This window comes from Eublepharis macularius, chromosome 3 (genome assembly GCF_028583425.1).
Source record: "Eublepharis macularius isolate TG4126 chromosome 3, MPM_Emac_v1.0, whole genome shotgun sequence".
Taxonomy (NCBI): Eukaryota; Metazoa; Chordata; class Lepidosauria; order Squamata; family Eublepharidae; genus Eublepharis; species Eublepharis macularius.
The window spans coordinates 56,319,311-56,335,226 of NC_072792.1; the positions used below are offsets into that span (position 1 = coordinate 56,319,311).

At 41.7% G+C, this 15,916-nt stretch overlaps 1 protein-coding gene across 1 annotated transcript in view; it reads right to left on the bottom strand.

Moving 5' to 3' along the window:
• OCA2 (OCA2 melanosomal transmembrane protein) overlaps positions 1-15,916 on the bottom strand; it is a 279,690-nt gene that overhangs the window by 49,237 nt on the left and 214,537 nt on the right. The window contains exon 21 of the mRNA XM_054974145.1: positions 7,991-8,084. Coding sequence (XP_054830120.1) covers positions 7,991-8,084 — 94 coding nt within the window. The remainder of the gene's footprint in view (positions 1-7,990; positions 8,085-15,916) is intronic.

Here is a 15,916-nt window from a genome sequence, read left to right on the forward strand (position 1 = left end):
CTCCTCATGCTGAAGCTGTATGTCTGGAGACAGCTGCAGCTTCCCCGGATTTGGGCCCCACCCAGGGCTGGCCCCACCAAGAGCCTCGCCAGGCCCAAACTGGGAGCCCAGCCTCACACCTGCAGCCACCCCCACCGCCCGACTCCTTACCCAGAAGGGAGATGATCACGGCCAGAGAGAGGAAGCTGGGGTGGGGACTGGAGGAGGCTGTGGGCCAGACGGGTGGCATGGTGTCGCGGCACCGGCAGCCACAGCCCAACAAACAGCTGATCCATGCAGCAGCATGGCAACAATCTCCAGCCCCAACACCGCTGCAGCCAGAGGCACCACGAAGGCCTATGGAGACAGGGCAGCCAGAGCCGACAACAGGAAAGGGCCACGCCCGGCCTGGGAAGCAGGCAGGGTGGGTAGCAGGGGAGAATAGGCACACAGCCCTCATTGGAGGGCTTCCCCGGGAGGAAGGAAGGGGTTACAACGACAGGCAGGGATGGGACCAACGGGGGGGGGGGAAGGAGCCCAGGTGCAGGGAATGGGTGGCATGAGGAAGGGAAGGACAGTGGGCTGATTGGCAGCCTGGGAAGGGGGTGGGGTAGAAGGATGCCATAAAAGGGAGCAGTTCCAATGAGGCCAGGGAGAAGAACACTGAGGTGGCAAGGTTGCTATTGGGGGGGGGGGGAGAGACCAAGGGTCGCCTCAGCAGGCACCTGGGGAGGACCAGGTGACGCAACCCCCTCCCCCTGCCATTCTGAGGCCGAGGGAAACCTGCTCCCAGAGCATCCAGGAACACAGCTAAGGGGGGGCAGGGGGCCTGGTGGGGGGGCAGTTCACACTGTAAATAAATTTTTACTCCTTTTCTTTCTTTAAACCTTGTTGTCTGGATGTTTAGTATCTTGGGGAAAACAACACACACAAACACACCAGCCTTTCTGGCCATGGCCAATGAACTAAATTAACAACATGGTAGCAGCATATAAGGGAAGGAATTATTGGGTTTCCTGACTCCAACTGCCCAGTGCGGGGAGTAAGAGGTGGCAAATAAAGGGAACTTGGCTGCTATGTTTGGGGACCACTCTAAGAAGAGCAGACACAGGACCCAGTGTTTGGGAAAGGTTCAGTGCTTTCTATCTATGAAAGAGAAATGAGACAGGTGGCAATTTGTGGCTGTCTTACCTGCCTGAATCCCTGAACCTGTGAACTTCTGTTGGGGGGGGCAGTGTGTAAGGAGTGTGTAAGGGCACTGTATAAGGAGTATTCTCATCATAAATCAGAAAGAGGCACTTTCAGAAAATGAAAGTAAAGCCCTCCTTGGATTTCATGGAGTAGGTAACATTTCTTGTACTATATAAATGGGCAATATTTTGCTTATTTCAGAAAGGATGCAATTTCACAAATGCAACCCAGAACATTTAATATACGTTTCCCTCAAGAGAAACTCACTTCTGGGTTGCAGCTGTCTTCTTTGGCATAAGTGGACAAAAGCGAGCCCAATGAGAATCTATTTTTCCATAAAAATAGGACTGAGCATATGAAGAAAAATAAAAGAAACAAACAAATGCCAAGCCTCCTGATGTGATAATGCAAAGGCACTGACTGCAGTGACAGCTGAAGGAAGCTGAGGTGATTACTGAGGCTGAATGAGCAGAGCAAAGAGGAGAATCATTTTAAAATGGCTACTCTATGTGCAGAAATTCCTGCTTATCTGTTGGAAGAAGATCAGCACAGGTGAAGGATGGAGATAATAAACCAAGCAGAAACTACAAACATATTTATATCATTAATACTCAGGATATAAATAGCATCATTAAAATATGTACTTCAAATAGCATCATTAAAATATGTACTAATAGTCAAGCATCCTTGATCTGAGGATACTTAAATCTGGAGGCTGGAGCCATTAACAGACAAGTCAAATCTTACTAAACACCTGAAAAATGCCCCAGGTTTGCAGAAAAATCTGAAATCTTGAAAAAAAAATACATTGGGGGGGAGGGTTAAAAAAAACCCAGAATGGTAAAAGGAGTGCCTATAGCTTTAACTGGATGCCCTCAGTGACTGTTGCTAGGCAACCATAACAGTTTAGCCATTATTGCAGGCTTGGTTGCTGTCAGTAAAAGTCAGGGGGCACCCTTTTTAGGTCTCTTTTGGCATCTGAGGAAGGACTCATTGGGGCGAGGTTCAGAATCAACCACTAAATGACTTGATACCACAAGACTTGTTCTTCTTGCCCCCTCTGGGTAGATTGCTGCCACCAGGAATTATATTTCAAAGTAATTTAAATTTCCCCTTTAATAATGTGCCCAAATGTCAGGATCCTTCGTGATACTATGTGGACCTGAGGATAGGAATGGGATATGGGAATAGCAGATACTCTGGGATAAACAAAAAACCAAAACAAACTTTTATTTTTACAAGAAGTATATCAGTTTCATATTATTTATTAAACTTGATGGTTTCAAAAAGTGTTATCTGTTCTTAAAGTTACTTTACTTAGGCACAGTCACTCAGATCTTCATAAACTTTCTCTCTCAGGCTGCACACACAGTTTGCCTGCTTCAGATATCAGTTTCTCACTCGAATACACAGACTTTGGCCGTTTCCACACAGCCTTATTGTAGCTCAAAACTTGCGCATTCTTTCTCTATTCTTCCACTAAACTCTGTGAATACCTGTAGTATCCTGCAATCGTGGAGTGACTCCCGTTATTCTGCTTCGTTACACCTTTTTATCTTTCCGTGGGAACAACAGGAGACAATTAGCAACTATTTGAAATGCTTCTTCGGAGACTTCCCACTTAGTCCATCCCCCTTTTTCTTGTCCAGAACCCTTGGAAGAGATCCCCCCCCACGTCTTTGCGGGCTCCCAATGATGTCCCCCCCTTTTTTAAAATGAAAATTGCTCTATTGCGATGTTGTTTTGAACCAACAGCCGACCAATTTTTTTTTAAGGGAAGTGATTTGCGCAATTGCATTGTCTCAGATAAGGAAGAGGAGCCAGTAGTGAAAATAATGGTTGAAGCCTTGAAAGAGTCCACTTAACTCTGCCCTTCTCAGCTGTCCCCTCTCCTGCCTTTCACAACGCCTTCTCCTCCGCTGCCCAATGCTTTCTTTGCTGCCCTTTGAAAAGGCTCCAAAGCAGCTCGCCAGCCAGGCTGCTGCTCCATGGAGCAATAAACACTTGGGAAGGTCCCTCTCCACTCCTGCCATGTTGTCGGACAGGGCCTGCCTTTCACAATGCCTCCTCCTCTGCCTCCCAATGCTTTCTTTGTGGCCCTTTAAAAAGGCTCCAAAGCAGAGAGTGAGCAAGCGAGAGGTTGTGTAGGCATTCTGGCACTGGTCGAGCCTCCTGCCATGGCGCTTTGTTTCCCCTCTCTACGCCCCTCCCTTCCCCCGATGGATGAAATGAAGCGGAAGGCTGTGAAAGGGCTTGAATGGGCCGGGATGATTGACGAGGCTCAGAATGTTCCTATATTTGAATTTGCGATACGCCGCTAATCCTGTTGAGTTTTTTTTTTAAGGCGGAGAAAGCAGGTGGTTCAGCTCTGACGCCAACTGTGATGTGAACATGTACCACCCACAGTCACGCGATTTCTGATGAGCAGTGTGAACTGCTGGGAGCGTGATGAGGCATGATGAGGCAGATCTCAGGTAAGCAATTCATTCTGCAAAATTTGCGGTATATTTGGCAGTGTGGAAACGGCCTTTCTCTCAAGCGCATACACAGTTTGCCTCTCTTGCCCTGACTGAATGTTCTTTCACAAACATACACAGTTCAGGCTTCCACACAGATTATATTTCTCGCAGAAATGCTTAAACACACTCAGGCTGCACACAGCTTGCCTGTCAAAACCCTGACTAAAAGTTCTGTCTCTGCTCAGTAACTGAAAACTGCATTAACTCCACCCACACTCTCAGGGTGAAGCTACAAGTGATGAACGACATTTGAACGGCAAGTGTATTTCTCCCTGTTCACTTGCGCTCCACTCAATCCACTTGCCGTTCAAGTGTCATTTGTCACTTGTAGCTTGGCCCTCAGTCAACAACCAATCATCTCACTCACTCATCCTTCTCTTTCACCCCCACTCTTCATCTGTACCACGCCAACCATTTAAAGACACACACACACACACTTAAAATCATTACAACTTTTATGACCCATCCAGGTTTGGCTGCTTGCTACTGTTCAACAGGAGCCCTTTCCCCCCCCCCTCACCCAAGCCAGTGTAGTGAAGTGTTTGGAATTTCAGAATAGGATCTGGGAGACTCTGCTATGGAAGCTCACTGAGTCACTTTGATTCGGTACCACACTCTCAGCCTAATCTACCTCTCAGGGTTGTTGTGAGGGTAATATGGAAGCAAGGAAAATGCTGTAAGCTGTTTGGGCCTCCATTGTGGTGAAAGGCAGTATATGAATGAAGTAAATTAGTAAATATATATGAAGATGGGAGGCAGATGAAAGGTAAGTCGTTTAGTGGGTTTAAAGGAGAGAAGGATGTAGGGATAGATGAGCATATGGAAGCTGCCAGGAAGATGGAAAGAGGAAATTGTGTGGATAAGGGAATACAGGAAAAAGTGAAATACTCCCAAAGTCCTTGCAGGTTCCCCACCATGGTACTGGGCCAAGCTTAGCTGGCACCACACAACTGGGCCATAAGAAGGAGGTGAGGGGGGGGAGTTGAAGACAGGGGAGCAGACAATGGTGGGTGAGAAGGAGAGAAGGAAGTAGGAAAATGGGGAGAAGCTATGAGGGGCAGGAACAGGAAAGAGGACATGGTGGTAGAGGGGGAAAGGAGATATCCTTTAGAAGTCCTTGTGGAACCCCAATGGTATATAAAAATAATCTTCATTCTCTCTTATTAACACTTACAAACTACTTGCACAGTGTTTTATTTCTTTCTTAGGCAACAAAAAAAATGATCAGTCTGTTTTCCCTTCCTTAGGAAGTTTTGTTTGTTGTAATTTATCCATAGCCAATATTTGTGGAATATAAAACAGAATAATCAGCATAAAGTTGAATTAAAGATCAACCAGATGGCAGATCTATATTGTTCTTTTAAAGTGCAAATAAAACTAAACCCACAGCATTCTTTTGTGGAACTTCTTGGACAATAAAATATAAATCCCCTAATCAAAAATACCAAGATTGAGATCCAACAAACCAAACAGCTTAAGAAGACTTTCCAGGAATTAATTTAATTTAATTTAAACATTTGCACTCTTCAGACTGAGGTTATACTTTCAAAGATTTATATCAACTTTATTGAGGTACCATCTTTATTCCTACGCATGATAATATGCCTTTAACAATTGCATGACAACCTGTTTTGTCTTTGCTTGTAGGACAGCTGTTGTAAGAGAATTTGACCACAACAGCTGACTTTGAGCAGGTTCACTGAGTATGAATAGGCTCACTGATATACTTGCAATGCAAAAACTACTAATATATCCTGGATATTATCTTTAGGCTCATCAAGCTTTTCTGCTATGCCATGAAATATTTTCAGTGAATTTTTATGATAAAGTATTCCAGGCAACATGATGACATCATTTCCAAGAGTGACATCAGTTCATCACCCGTGATGTTATGACATCGCCAGCAAGCACCCCTCCTCCACACTTGGTAACCCCCCTCTCCAACCCCTGCTGGTTGCCAGGGGGACCTGACAATCCTACATCAGGGTGTCAGCTAGGGCTGGCAACCCTATGTGTATTACCTCAAGACAGTAAGATATTCTTTCTGTATAACAGTCCCTAGAGGCTGGTTGACTAACACCAAATTATTCTATAAGGCCCAGTGCACCTATTTTTAATTTTGGTCCAGCATCAATATTTAAAGGGAAAGAAAGAGCTGTTCTCATCTCAGATTATTCTCACAAATTCAAGGTGTTTTAGCAGCAGGTAGATCTCAACCTTATCAGCAAATATTGAATTGCCGAACAAAACCCAGCTTCCTTTAGTTTAATCATTTAATCTAGCAGATATGTGTGGAATGATACTGAAAAATGTCTCATTATTTATTTATTTATTTATTTTTTCAATTTATATACCGCCCATCCCCAGGGGCTCTGGGCGGTGAACAGTTAAAATCAATAAAAACAAGAACTAAAATCAATATACAAATAATAAAACAAATCAACAAAGTGCAGTGGTGGGGAGAACCCTCCCCCACCCCAAAAGTGGGAGGCGGACATGGCACTGCCCCCTTCAATCACCGAATGAAAAGTTTGGGTGAAAAATAAATGGGTGAAAAATAAATGGAAAAAAACAAATTTTCAATAATCAAGGTGGCTATACACAGTTTCTAGTAAAACCAAAGATTTCTATAAGATTCATATTCAAGTTGTTGGAGTTCAAGCCCCTGAAGGAAAATTTAATCAAAAGCCAGTAAAAATAGCAACATACCAAGATGGGGATCACAGTATTGAGGGGGCTGACTATTATCCTCACTCTCTGTCAACACTTCATAGACCAGGTAGGGGGAATGGAAGGGGGGTGCCAGCATCACACTGGCACATGGCATCACTTATAGCAAGTGACATCATTACATTCAGGCAACACTGATTCACCCGAACTCTGTGGTTTAACCCTCCATGTGGTTTACCAGCTGCAACTGGCAACCCTATATGGTATCATGCTCTCCACTGGGGCTGGAGCATGTTTTCAAGAACAAATCTTAGCAGTTGGAGGACCATGTTATAGTACACTGAGATTATGTTTCATAAGAAACCAGAATGTGGATTAGAAAAGGCCAACCAGTTCAAGCAATTTCAAGCAATTATTTATTATTTAATTTTATTTCTATTCCACTCTCCCTGCAAGCGGGCTCAGAGCAGATCACAACATTTTAAAATATACAATAAATATAATAAAATTTTGCAGCAATATGAACATTAATAACACAAATTATAATTTTAATGGAAAGTGCCAGAAACACCATCTATTGGAGAGTGGATACAAAAGTTGCTGTACATGGCAGAAATGGACAAAATGACAAGAAGGCTGAGAGACCAGAATTCTGAAGAATTTTTCAATGACTGGGGGAGATTGAAGGAGTATTTGGAGAAAAAGTGGGATGTGAAGGGGAAATTATGGCAATTTGAAAGTTATTAACTGGGAGAATTATTAGAGATAGGGATCTTTACCATTTAAAGTGAAGTTTTAATTATTGTTAAGTTTAAGTCTTGAATAGATTTGATTTTAATGGATATTATTTAGTTTATTAAGGAAATACGGGATAATATCATATAGAGGGAATAGATAAGTAAGTAATAAAATAAGATATGGTTTGGAAAGCTATTGGAAGTCTGTGGAAAAGGGGGGAGAGAAAGGGTGGGGGGAAATTGATATTTAGGTGTTTAAACAAAAACTTTATTTGTAACCTGTACTCACCTAATAAAAAATTTTCAAAAGAAAATAACTGAAAGTGACATCACCACGTTGTGGGATGTTCTAGGATTCCCCTGAGATGCTATGGTTTTTACTGGAGTCCCATGATGTGATAGCATCACTTTCAGTTATGCAGCTGGAAGTATATCACAGTGTAACAGGACACCATTAGGGTAAGTCTCCACCCCCTTCAGTCTCCTGAGGACTGCCAACAGAGGCCTGGCAATCCTTTGTTAGACCAACCCTAGACTCATATGTTATGTGAACCAGAGTCTGTTCACAGCTCATATTTTTAACTATAACATTACATTTGCTCTAAAACCATAAAACAAACCTAAATATCTGGGCAGCATGTATCTGTCTGTAGACTAGTTTTATCTTCTTTCATTAATAATTTAATTCTATCTGCTTTTAGAGCTAATGAAATATAAAAATTTACCAATCCAACAATGCTATTCTTTGGGAAGCACTGCAACAGTCTGAAAAACTATATTACACCTGTTCTAATGGATATCATTTAGGAAGTCTGTTTACAAGTACACTTCCCATTACAGCTATTGATATACACTTTTAAAGGAACCGTTGATATACATATAATTATCCCTTACCTCCAAGACAAGCACCCATGGCCAATGAAAAGACAAGAGGCTTCACAGGTAAGTTAACATCAGGGTCTTGACTCAGGCTGAGAAGTACAGGAATCTGTAAAAATAAATAAATAATGAGAATAGAATAATTAGACATGCTATTAATCATTGATTAAGCATGATAAGCAGTACAAGGGAAAGAGAGTGGATGTACTAATATTAATTTGATGTCTAACTTTAAAATAAATGAAAGAACTGATGAATCTGATTTAAATATTCATAAAATTATGTGGTACAAGTGTTTCTTGTAGAGTCTCTGTGTGGATCAACATTTGAACGCTCTCTTACATCCAAACAATTCCAGGGGTGCATAATGTTTATTTATTGGGATATCATAAACTTCAAACTTGCAGGACTGCTAGTTTCACCAAGATGGTATCCATGTTAGTCTATCTGTGGCAGCAAGAGTCCAGTAGCACCCATAAGACTAACTAAATTAGTGACAGGGTATGAGCTTTCATGAGCCACAGCTCACCTCTTCAGATACCTGAAGTGAGCTGTGGCTGTATCTGAAGAAGTGAGCTGTGGATCATGAAAGCTCATACCCTACTACTAATTTTGTTAGTTTTATAGGTGCCAGACAAAAAACTCTCCTCTTAAATTTCAAAAATATAACAACAATTTACTAAAATGTAAAGGTGCAAAGGTGCAATCAATCATATATATACAAAATATTATTCCAATTACATATATCACAGTCAGTCCTTTCTAGAGTTAACACACAGATATTGTTACTAGTACCAATTTGTCAAAAATACAAGGCAGCCAGAATGCACATTCTTAAATAAACAGTTACATAACCAGTAAATCTGGAAACGAATACAAGACCAAATGTCCCAGTACACCAGTCTATACGACAGTATAGTCGTTACCAAAGTGCCAATGAGTTTCTTACAGCAGTTCAGAAAAGGGGCTTCTTTTTATTCAAAGAAGTATATTTCAAAGCAGTAATTTGAAATGGAGTAGTAATAAATCTGCCCGGTGGTAGTAAATCCACCCAACCAAAGGCTAGCTTCAAAGGTTTTGCAGTAGCTGCTTGGGGGGTGGGGGTGACTCTGCCTATTTACAAAGGTGAAAATTACACTCCAGAATTAATTCTCAACAAGAAATACATCCCGGTATTCTCATAGATTCCATCTACTTACAATCTTGAACCACTTCAAATTTTCACAGAGCATTTCTTTTCCATCTGGTAGTCACAAGAGCAATGTCCATGATTTACAAGTACTACCCACCTCAATTATATACTACGTTCAGTTAAAGAGATAGTATCTAATGAGCCAATTATATGAGAATAATTTATAAGAAACATGACATGTCCAAGTCTACATTCATGCCTCTAGGGGCCAGAGTTCCCCAAAAACAAATCCAAAAGCTCTCACGTTGTAAAAATCTTTGAATAGGGATTTTGCCTTCTTTATCACGAACAACCTCAATCACGGTGAATCTCAAGTCTGTTTCCTTATGTTTTGCTTGTCGGAAATGTGTGGTGAGTGGGGCTTCTACCAGATTTCTCCTTATTTTGGACAGATGTTCTTGGATCCAAATACGGATCGCCCTACTAGTGCTGTCAATATATACTGGTTCGCATGGACACTGTATGAGGTAAATTACCCCATGAGTGTTACAAGTGGAAAAGTTACAAAATGTTATATCTCTAGTCTGTTTTCTTAAAGGGATCACACTGCCCTGGAGTGCCAAAGGGCAGCCACTGCAGTGACCACATTTGTAATGCCCTACAGGGTTGTTGTTGTTAATAACCTTCCTTTTCATGTCAGAATGGACTAGCATATCACAAAGACTATTAGTTCTTTTATATCCTATCACTGGTGGTTCAGCACAACCCAGAAGGTGTTGAACCAGATGCCGATGTTGACGAACAATCTGACTAATCTCATTGGCTTTAGAAGTAAATTTCAAAGACCAATGAATTCTGCCAGTAGTTTTTTTCTGGCTAGAGTTCAATAATTCTACTCTCCTAACCTCAGATGCTCTCTTTCTTGCATTCGCTATTAATTGTGGAGAGTAACCTCTTCCCACAAAGTTTGTTGCCGTGGTCCTACTTTCTCGTAAATAGTCAGATGTTTGGGTGGAATTTCTGTGAAGACGAAGAAATTGGCTGTATGGAATGTTGTTCTTAAGTCTTTGGGGATGATAAGAGGAAAAATGTAAATAAGAATTACAGTCCGTCTCCTTACAAAACGGACAAACAGCTAGTTTGTGGCCGTTAACTTTGTAGATAATCACATCCAGATAATTAATATACATGTCACTATAGTACCCTGTAAACTTAATATGGGTATCTAGATTATTCATCCACTGCATAAATGCTTCAATATTGGCCCTATTGGAAAATATTGCCACCACGTCATCAATATACTGCTGGTAGTACAGGATTTCCGCAAAAACAAGGTTATTCTCTGGTTTAAACACATGCTGAACCTCTAACTGATTCATATAAAGATTCGCTATAGAGGGCGCTGCAGGGCATCCCATCGCCACACACCTGATTTATACAAAGAATTGGGATCTGTATCTGAAGAAATTCTTCTCCATTATGATATTAGTGAGAGACAAGAGGAAATGGGTGGGGGGAATCTGATTGCTACGTGCCCATAATGCCTCCTCTATAACCTGTCTTGCCCCTTCATAGGGAATAGAAGTGTATAAGGACACCACGTTCAAGGTTATCAACACAGCCCCACTAGGGAGTTCTAATTCTTCTATTCCTTTAATTAGTTGTTGTGTCCTTGAGAAAGGCATGAGTTGCAAATGAAAATCCAAAAGTTGAGCTAATGGCTCTAACAGTGAATTGCAACCTGCTATAATCGGTCTTCCTGGAGGTAGAAATCCCTCGTGTACTTTGGGCAATATGTAGAAAGTAGGTGTTTTAGGTTCTTTATTAATAAGGGCTTTATTAAAGAGGGTGTTATTTCTCCTGTACTCATGCCCTCATGGCTACCAGATGAAAATGGAATGCTTTTTGAAACGTTGAAGTGGTTCAAGATTGTAAGTAGATGGAATCTATGAGAATACCGGGATGTATTTCTTGTTGAGAATTAATTCTGGAGTGTAATTTTCGCCTTTGTAAATAGGCAGAGTCACCCCCGAGGAAGCAGCTACTGCAAAGCCTTCGAAGCTAGCCTTTGGTTGGGCGGATTTACTACCACCGGGCGGATTTATTACTACTCCATTTCAAATTACTGCTTTGAAATATACTTCTTTGAATAAAAAGAAGCCCCTTTTCTGAACTGCTGTAAGAAACTCATTGGCACTTTGGTAACGACTATACTGTCGTATAGACTGGTGTACTGGGACATTTGGTCTTGTATTCGTTTCCAGATTTACTGGTTATGTAACTGTTTATTTAAGAATGTAGATTCTGGTTGCCTTGTATTTTTGACAAATTGGTACTAGTAACAATATCTGTGTGTTAACTCTAGAAAGGACTGACTGTGATATATGTAATTGGAATAATATTTTGTATATATATGGTTGATTGCACCTTTGCACCTTTACATTTTAGTAAATTGTTGTTATATTTTTGAAATTTAAGAGAGGTTTTTTGTCTGGGACCTTACGTTTTCTCCTTTGAGTGCCTCTATTTGCTCACCCAGTCTTATAGGTGCCACTGGACTCTTGCTAGTTTCACGTAACTGTACAGATATGCAATTTGGAAGTATTTGGAACTTACCAAATAATGCCATATCTGGAATGTTCAAATATTTCCAAAAACAAATGCCAATACTTGCATTATTGGGTAACACATTACAGTAAGCAAAAACACACTCCTCTGTAATGCAAGAAGATGCACTCCAAAACTCCATGGTTGAACAATAGGCAAAGATTATCTTTCCTAAAAATAAGCTATGCTCAAGACAATCTTGTGATCCACTAAGAATACTTGTGATGAAACATATACTCATCTTCTAAGTAGTCCGGAGACACTATGATAGATAATATCACTCAGCCTCTCTTCCTGAAACAATTAACAAGGAAAATTGTCATTTAATGCCCGCTTAGGCAATGAGACCTTCAGTGTTGTTGAGAGAAATGCATTATTCTAGTTACAATTGGCTCAAAAACTGCTGTTTTTTGGATACAGCTGAAATGGCCATAGTGATCCATGCTATTGTTACCTTGAAATTAGATTAGTGCAATGTGCTGTATGCAGGGATGCCCTTGATGATGACTAGGAAACTACAGTTGATTCAGAATGCTACAGACATTTGTTGTCCAGGGTTGGTCAGTCCTGTCATGTTTTGGCAATGTTGAATCAACTGTGCTCGTTACCATTATGTTTCCAGATGCAATTCAAGGAGTTAGTTTTTAACCTTTCAAGTTCTTTACAGCCTGGGGTCCTTTTACTTGATGGACTGTCTCTTCCCATATGAGCTCAAGCAAATCCTACCATCTTGTCAACCAGAACTGTATTTGATTCCATCTCTAAGACAGGAGAAGTCAGCCTCAAATTGGACAAGAATGGTTTCTGAAACATCACCTCTTTTGAATGGGCTGCCACATGATGCGGGGACAGTTCTCTCCTCTCCCTTCTACAGTTATTCTTGAAGTTCAAGGTAAAGGATTTCAGATGACCATCTAGCTGAATGGTAGCTTTTATATTTGTTCTTTTAGTGTAAAGTGATGCTTTAATTATTTATATAACATGGAATTTTAATGGTTGGAAACTAAGTTTTTTGGGGAAAATGGTATCCTACTAGATAAAAGGCAAAGGCAAGCCATGTTGGTGTCAACTCACTTTTTATCCCTGAGCAGGTGCACTCTGGCCTCCGTGAGGATAAAGAGTTGTTGCCAATACGGCTTGTTTAGGAGGGGGTGGGAAGGACCAGTGCACCCCTCCCAAGGCTCTGCAGTGGCCATGGGAAGGCCTGACGAGGCCTGGTGCTACCACCCAGCGTGCTGGCGGGGAGGGTCACACTACTGCACCGGCCTTCTCCATCACTGCAGCAGCCTCCTCAGGGTCTCTGGAGGGTTGTGCCACCACAGCCACCAAGTCAATGGGGAGGCCTGCCATGCCAGCCCAGCCCTCAGCACACCTCGAGCAGGATGTGGTGTCACAACAGGCTGTGGAGTGCTGCTGTGCTCTGCACCAGCCCGATTTCCACCCACTTGAAGCCAAATCAGGCCACTGCAGAGTGTAGACATGCTGCCCGGGCAGTGCAATGGGTCCTGGAGTGTTTCTGCATGCCGCACCCGCCTGATTTCTGCCTGATTGAGGCCAAATAGGGCCAATGCAGAGCTCAGGAATGCTGCCGGGGCAACATGATAGGCCCTGGGGTGCTCTTGTGCTCCGCACTAGCCTGATTTTGGCCCATTTGAAGCTGGAATTGGCCCACTGCGGAGCACAGGAATACTACCGGGGTGGCACATGCCCTCACAAGACCCCACTAGAGCCCGTTATATTGTTAAACACAACGGGCTTTGTTGCTAGTAGAAATATATAAGTAAAATAAAACTGTCCCAAAATTTCTTCAGAAGAGCTTCTAAAGAGGAGCAAAGAGTCTTTAGTTACGGTCTCAGGAAAATGATTCTGCAGAATGGGGGTTACCACAGAGAACGTGTGCATACAGTATGTCACTATCCACACTGATACTTAAGGAAGTAAAGAGACCAGCAACTGAATGGAGTTAAATGGCATTGGTCAGACTAGTTCGAATACAGAGGTGGTGAGGTCTCAGGCTGTGAAGGCACAGTTAATTGGAACTGGAAACAAATGGGCAACCAGCAAAAATGTTTATATTGACATGAAGGCTATGCTGGGGAGGAGGGAAGCACAGAACAGCCCAATCTCCTCAGGTCTTGGAAGCTAAGCAGAGTTGATACTTGGGCAGGGGCCACCAAGGAAGACCCTGTGGAGGAAGGCACTGGTAAACCACCCCTACTTGAAAGACTCTTGCTGGGGTTGTTGTAAATCAGTTGTGTACATAAGGGTTTTATGTCTAACCACCCCCCCCCCAAGCAACCTTGCTACAACATTCTGTTGAATCTCTTCTGATTTCAATTTCAAAGACATTTTCAAAGACAGTCATACACTGAAAACATTTAAAGTAGTTAAATCTCAAATTTACTGAAGCAGGGACAGTAGCCTGATCAGATGAATCAAGAAATCTTCCATGACAAGTGCAAACACCTTCACAAACACAAGGGTGGCATCCGAAAGTACTCCTTAATTCTTAACCGAGTCTGCCTAAGAAAGGATCACTATATCTACAAGAATCCTGATGAACAACAAACTCCAGCTTGCAGATTTCTCCTCTCTTGTCACCACTTGACCTACATTTTTCTTTATTTGTCTTTATAAGATCAGACTGTGAGGCAGGTTCAACGCAGATAACAGAGTTGTCATGATTGGTAAGTATGGGAAATCACAAAAAAGTGCCTAGGAGTGTCATAAGTCTTCTGCCTGTCTGATTACATTAAAACAGGACTTTTCAGGGACTAAACAATGTGGTAAACCTTACAAAGACACAGCATTGTCATTGTGCAAAAGCAGTAAATATACTGAATTTAAAGGGAGCTCATTGTTTTAAAAAGAGTTTGAAATGCTTTGAGTTTAAAATTTGTTGTTGGGAGACAGAAAATTCACTTTTATATCAATTTATCAACCTCTGTTTAGCTGACAAACTAGCTTTCCTCTGAGTCACGAAGCTCTGCTTTCTATGCTCTAATGATGTCACACTGTAATTATGTGGGTGCTTTGTCAATGGAATATTAGCAGTGTCTGGCACTAGCCTTTAATGCCTCCCCCTTCTGCAGGAACAACTGTGTAGATTCTGCATTATGAGTTTATATTTGTCTTCTACTGCATTTTCTCCGTTTAAAAGCAATATAAAAAATCATAGTTACACTGTCTCAGTAGCACATTCTCTACCTTGCAACCATTCAGGTGAAATACAGCCATAATCTAAGACTGCAGGTTTCTCTACTGCTGGTATGCAAACATTATTTAGAGCTAAAGTGGAAATGCAGGAAAACAGAAAGACAAAAAATAAAAAAGCACACACCAACTCTCTTGCCACTTATCCAAAGAATATATATTGTGCAATGCTGTTTGGTACAATGGTTTCTTACGTGGAATTAAGGAGAAAGCAGGAAACAGTAATGCATTATTACTCAATTGCTGGGGCAGGGGGCAGATGGCTCAGCATACACAGCCCACAATAGCGTTCTATTAAAAATGAAGAACACGTTGAAAATAAAATTTTGTCACCTAACACTTCTAGGGCAGCACTCTTTGATTACGAAGCCTTTAGTACTAAGACGAACCCATCAGTTTAAACGAATTAATCAAATATTTAAGCTATTTAAATCAAATATTTAAGTTTCTCCAGTATTTTGTATAAGAGTGTGTGTGTGTGTGCGCGCACGTGTGTGTGTGTGTGAGGGAGGGAGGGAATCTCTGAAAACATTCAGGAAATTATTTAAACATACATGATACCCTTTCATATCATAAAATGTCAATTGTAAATCTGCAAACACAAAGACATCTTTATTAAGGAGACCTAAGTATAGCCACTTTAGCTACTTTATTGTAGTTTAATGCTAAACTAGCGGAACAAACCATTGCAGGCTTCTCACTTTGCAACCTATGTGCTATGTTCAGGCTGGGCTCTGTTAATGACACACATTTCAACCTTTTGGTTGAAATAGCCACAATTTTATTGATTACAGCCTGTTTGGAGAATTGGCCACGCATCTGGGCAACGGATCCTACAGCATCAAAAGGCCCATAGCTGTTCGATGTGTTACTCTCCAGGCCTGCTGCTGGCTCCGTGGGACTGCAAGGGTGAGCCGCCCGATATGCCCTGCTCGCTCACCCCTTCAGGATCTGGCCCAGTGCCTCAAAACTGCCACAGGAGGAGAGGC